Source organism: Ruditapes philippinarum, unplaced genomic scaffold (assembly GCF_026571515.1).
Source record: "Ruditapes philippinarum isolate M1 unplaced genomic scaffold, ASM2657151v2 ctg14803_1_1_1_1, whole genome shotgun sequence".
NCBI lineage: Eukaryota > Metazoa > Mollusca > Bivalvia > Venerida > Veneridae > Ruditapes > Ruditapes philippinarum.
In genome coordinates this window covers 480-6,488 of record NW_026855194.1, presented here as the reverse complement: position 1 = coordinate 6,488, position 6,009 = coordinate 480, and the positions used below count along the sequence as shown (strand labels likewise).

General features: G+C 33.6%; 1 protein-coding gene across 1 annotated transcript; it reads left to right on the top strand.

Annotated features, from left to right (window-relative positions):
- Window positions 1-3,210: 3,210 nt before the first annotated feature.
- On the top strand, window positions 3,211-5,149 carry LOC132742399 (uncharacterized). Its single transcript, XM_060730814.1, has 4 exons — window positions 3,211-3,323; window positions 3,832-3,876; window positions 4,554-4,701; window positions 5,035-5,149. Exons 1-4 carry the CDS (start codon window positions 3,269-3,271, stop codon window positions 5,132-5,134), a joined length of 348 nt encoding a protein of 115 aa, XP_060586797.1. The 5' UTR covers window positions 3,211-3,268; the 3' UTR covers window positions 5,135-5,149.
- Window positions 5,150-6,009: the final 860 nt, after the last annotated feature.

Below are 6,009 nucleotides of genomic sequence, written 5' to 3'. Positions count from 1 at the left end.
GAATGAAATAAAATGCAGTTAATTTTTTTTCCAAAGAACTATAAGTATACTCTATTGTAACGTCCTGGTGAAACATCAAGCTTTTCAATCGGACTATAAATAGTGATTTTTACAAATACATTATTAAGCTTATCAACAAATTTAAGGGTTTTTGCAAGCTCCGCAACAACCGTTCGCCAGAGGCTTTTTTATGGGAAATCTTACATTCTTCTTTAGAAAGAGCAAACAAGAATTTTATAATGTTAAAATAACGGTATCAGAGAAATGTAAGATGCTTGTTACCTGAATAAAGTAGCGATAAATGTGAAATTATTTGTCATAAAAGTAGTCAAAACAATGTAGCATTTGACTTCCATATAAAATACTAATTCATTATAACTGTACTCATCATTGCCAAAAAACAACAGATGAAAAAGATGGTTCAGGTAATTGGCCAATGTGTATTTTTTTGGATAATATAGAAGAACATCAAAATAAAAAAGCTTTTAAGAAAAACAAAAAAAGGATAATGGGCCTTTAAAATGTTATTTTTAATCCTCGGGGGGGGGATCGATACCCCACAATCCTCTCTATACCCCCACTGAGAATTTTACATAATTCTAAAGCTCCGCTCTTAATGTGCGACTACCTAAATAGTTGATATTTTTTAGTACTGCCTGTACGGACTACTACTGAAAGCCGAATCTACACCTAGTCAAAGTTTCTTATATGTCACATTTTAGCTAAATAAACGGCTCTTTTCAACATATTATCAGACACATATTTGTAATCTGAAATGTCTTACTAAGATTAGACAGAATTTATACCTTTTGTCTATGCAAAGAATATGATATTTCTAATAAAATTTAAAATAAAAACGGGTAAAATAAATGGATTTAGCTAAAACAGATGGAGTTAATGAAAGGTGTACATTCTTTTCAAATAAATGGAAATTTGAGAAAGATAAATTTAAGCTTAATAATTGATACAAATTCTTTTATTGGTGATTTAGTTGGTGAAAGTTCTTCACTTACTAATCAAGACTATTTATAATCCCTATTGAATTCTACTATAATTTAAGGGTACATGTTTGCGTCTATTTAATACTTGATTTTTTCTTTACCATTGGCTTTGACTACAAATATATTATTTAAAACATAATGAACATTCATTCTCTATGACCCCAAAGTGCGGTCGTTTGCCTGATGTTAAAAAATGTATATGTACCTGTTTAACGCACTTTGGGGTCGAAATTGGACCCCAAAGTGCGTAACGCACTATGGGGTCGGACCCCAAAGCACGTAACGCACTTTGGGGTTGGACCCCAAAGTGCGTTTGACCCCAAAGTGCGGTGTTACATAGCCTCCCCATCAGTACATTTAGTGCTTTGATTTTATAATAGATATACGGCTCCTTTGTCGATTTCCGAACTGTTTGTATTGGTGTTTAACAAGAGGAACCACTCTCTCCACTATTGTTCATTTTATTTGTAAATGATATTTAACACATAGATGATTTGTCATTGATAAAAAATGATTTGACTTTACTATCTGGCAAGATGACAAAACTCTACCACAATCCCAACTTGATAACATTCATATTTTTCATTTAAAAATGAACGCTGTTCCCGTTGAAATAATTAACAATTTCCCCGTTTTATTTATCTCACATTATTTAACCGTGAATAAGCTTCATTACTTATAATATACATATAAGTTTGTGATCGATTTTACTATAATCTGTGAACTAGTTAGATAGTTTCGCATCTATGATTGAATGTAGACACTAAATATGTGGAATTATACAGTAAATGTAATATAATTTGCAGCTAAAAACAGTCGCATTCACTCAATGTGACAACATGTTTCTATCGCGTCGAGATTATTGATTTAAAGTGTGAAAAACTGCGTATTACTTAAGTCGGTGCTGGGGTTAAGACATGCTGCGCTTTCCTTCTCATGACCTCTGTAACAACATGCTCAATCTTAAATTGCCTGTTACCATAACAACGGGGGGACGTCTCGAAATTGCGAAAAATCACTATTTTGCATTGTTGTTTTTTTTTCATCAAAACTGATTTCAAAGTGCTGCAACTTCTCAATGCAATGAGATAGAGTAAAGGACTTTTTAGCGTTGGTTACACGTCACTTTAAGATCGACTTGAGGCCATTTTTAGCCTGTCACATGTCCAAAATTTTCTTGGCGATGAGGGGGACTACCGTCCTTCTTCAAACCCCCCAAACAGAAGGGGGCACATCCCCTTTCTGGCAACCCCCTGATGTATCATCTTGATTGGGGCCGCGCCGAAAAAGTTGTCACTTTTTTAACATTGTTTGGTGCCTAAATAGGGCATTTTTTCACTGTTTGAGGCCTCAAAAAAGGGGGAGACAAAAACCGTCAAAACACGTCTATATGAGGGAAATGGTTAAACAATCTTAATAAAACCAAGTCCGCAATTTTCACTTTAAATTTGCTTTCATCTCCTAATTTCAGATTAAGTTTAAAATTAAGAACACTGTATGGCGTCAATAGGGTATCATTACCTGTCGTCGTGAATGGTGATCTAATGTGTTAGCTATCTTGCGTCAAGGTTTTTGAAGGTTATCACTAATGCTAGGCTAATAATTGCTATAAAAGTCAAGTTTCTCATCATGATTATTCAGTTGTACTTGAAGACCAGGTAAGACTTAAATTCTCTTTAAATGAAATAGGTGTAGGTTAAAAAGACAGTAAGCAATTTTCAATGTTGTAACTGCTGCTTAATTTTGTTTAAAGTCAATTATATACGGTATACATAATACCAAAGAAATTGGGTTCTCGTGGCGACGTTGATCGTTGCCATAGAATATGTTGGCCTTCAACGCTGTTTGTCCGCACTCGTTATATACAAAGTCGTTGGTGTACGTGCGCGCGTGCGCGCGCGTTTGTGTGTGTTCCTTTCTTTTTTATGTGAGAAAACTATCCAACTAGCATACGGTTAGTGTGTGATTCTATTTTCATTGTAGATACCATTGTTCGCCTGAAAAACAAATCCACAGAGGGGAATTTGACCTTTACACTTTGACTTGGTTAAAACCGAACTTAAATTGAACAGAAAATACATGTACAATCTGAATCAATAAGAAACTTCTCGTTTGGGTCGGCATTAGGCATAATTATATTTTTCATTTTTAATTGACTGTGGGATAGAAACAGTTTCTGACCTTTCACCATGTCTGTTCAATCTATATATTTATATATGTGTGCATTGTAAAACTTTTATTTTATATTACCATGGCAACAGAACAAGATGAAGCTCCTCCTCGTTTGCCTGCTCCTCCCAGCTGCTCTTGCAGCTCCTTCAGGTGAGACAAAATAACCATAGATAATTGAGCCGTGTCACGACAAAACCAACATAATGGGTTTGCGACCAGCATGGATCAGGATCCATGCTGTTTGCTATCAGTTTCTGTACTTGTTATAGAGTTTGTAAGCGAACAGCATGGATCCTGATCAGACTGCGCGGATGTGCAGGCTGGTCTGGATCCATGCTGATCGCAAACCCATTATGTTGGTTTTGTCGTGGCACGGCTCATATAATGATTCCAAACGAAATCTTAAATTATTATTTGGTTGATATGCTATTAAACTTTATTATAATAATAATTTAATATTTTATCACCTAAAACGTCACGCTTGATTCTGTAGATATATGATTAGTGTATTTAGTTGATTTACATGGTCTGACTGCACGGAAGTACACATTTACAAATGTAAAGTAAATTAGCCTTCGAGAGTAAAGTATGTTAGATTAGAGCAGCTGAAACAAGGTAATTGACATGAATTGACATGATAGATATGTTATTGTTTCAGATACAAAAAGGCTACTTTTCGGCAATTTCCAGATTCAAAACCCGTGTAAGTTATCTTGTTTAATTGTAGCAGATTGTATAAATTAGTATTCCTAACTAAACCTTAGGACGCTCAATATCTTCATTTGTTCATTCTTTTAATCTGGACATAGAGATTTATCATTTTAGAAACATATCATATGGTATTCTGACTGAATAACAAAAAGTAAACTAAAGACCAAAATCAGATGGAAAGGACAAGCCGGATGACTTTGGTCAGCACTGGTCGCCTGGGTAGAATCATTTGGGGTTTAGTGTTAAAGTTTAAGAAAATTTAAATCCGTGTAATAGCCTTTATATTTCAAAATGATTGTTCGTTATCTAGAATGAAATACGTTTAAACTGTCTTCTTTAAGTGCAAAAAGCTCTTGAAATGCATTATATATGTAATGTACTTTAGCTACGAGAAATAAGAACAAAACAGAACAGAATTTTATTTTGGATTTGTATATAGTACATCATCACTACAGTATAAAACACAAATTGTAAAAATCTCACGTTTCTATTTAACAAATAACATATAATTAGAATAAGATATATGTTGGTTATAAGCTATATTTGGACTCAGAGTTGTATCTTTATATTGTCGGTATTTGCTTACTTTGTGTTTTCATTTTGTTTGTTTGCTTTTGTGTTTTGTTTTGTATTTTCTTTCTTGTTAAATAACTATGCCATTTTCTTTAGTTGATGTTGAAATGCTAAAATGTGACGTGCAAATTATGCTTGATACACTTGGCACTGATCCAACAGAACAAGCATGCGAGAGCGAGTGTCACAAACTGTTAGCAGAAGGCAATGTGATGCACTTTGGATGTCCCCTCGTTTGTCATGGGTATGTCGTCTGTATCACTTTAACACATACTCTTGTATATATCTTATCTTTGAAATTTGAATTAAAACAGCATGTTATGTATCTATTTTTAGATATATTTTTTTTGGAAAATTTCCTCCTTTTATAAACTAAATAGAATTATGTTCAATCGGTTTCCTTTACATACATCTTAATAATACAATTTCATATTTGGTTATTTCTAAAAAAATAACCTGCACTAAGCAAGTTTAAAAAGATTATGAATGTAAATGAATCAGATACGTGTAAATATAAATTTCAACCGAGGGCCTCCAAGACTATGTAGCAATTAGCAGTCGTTATATAACATTTCAGATTCCAGAATCTAGCTCTATATTTCCACGAGACACCTAAACCCGGGGAGCAGCATGCACACTGTGGAGGACTTTCACTTTCAACCACAGTTTCTTCGTAAAGCAAATAAATACATGTTTGTACATATAAATTGATTCAATAATCAATAGATTGTTCTTCCCATTACGTTGTTTGTTGTCATGTAATGCAATCTGACTAAAGTTCAGATCTACTTATTTCTCTTATGAATATCTGATGACGACCGTATATGTTTCGTCTTCTTTATAATTCGGATTTCCCTAGAAAGCTATTATAAACTGGTTTTTACATAGGCATTAAAAGAAGTATCAAAATACCGTTATACGTGGAAGTTAAACAAAAATTGTTGATTCTTGTTGGAAAAAATGTTTGAAGTAATTTTTAAAAAATGACTTGAAATAATAGAGTCAATTTTAAAAGGCAAGATTGTTTTGCCAGTTTACCTGTTGGCTATTTAGAAAACGCCATGTTTGTTCTTGAAATCGTGAAAATCTCCTACTTAGTATTGGTTTTCCCAGGGTTAAGATCAAAGCACTGAAAGTACTGAAGTATACATTGCTTGATAATATAATCCATTTTTGTCATCAAAGTCATGTTGATTTTAACCTACTGACCTCGAAAACAATAGGGGTCATCTTCTGACCAAGGTCAATGTCCCTAACAAGTGACTCACATGCACCAAGGCTTTTTTCTTCCAAAGTTATTTATGAGACAAGGAAGATGTAATGTTCCATCTGTGTATTGCTAGGCAAGCTGATAGATGAGCAATAAAGAAATCATTTTTTGAAACACCCGTTAAATGGACTGCAGTATAGAATATTGAAACAGTCATATTGAGTTTCCAGTGATGCTATCTAATAAAATACATGATCTGGCTTGAACTCTATACAAAGTCAATTAATTGAATCATCCTACAAGACTTAATTACCAAATTATAGTACATCTATGTACTGTACT

Bases quoted from the DNA above. Each gene is read 5' to 3' on its own strand.
- LOC132742399 (XM_060730814.1), top strand. From the start codon at position 3,269: ATGAAGCTCCTCCTCGTTTGCCTGCTCCTCCCAGCTGCTCTTGCAGCT. The intron at 3,324-3,831 runs GTGAGACAAAAT...TTATTGTTTCAG, and splicing joins TGCTCTTGCAGCTCCTTCAG to ATACAAAAAGGCTACTTTTC. The intron at 3,877-4,553 runs GTAAGTTATCTT...CATTTTCTTTAG, and splicing joins TTTCCAGATTCAAAACCCGT to TTGATGTTGAAATGCTAAAA.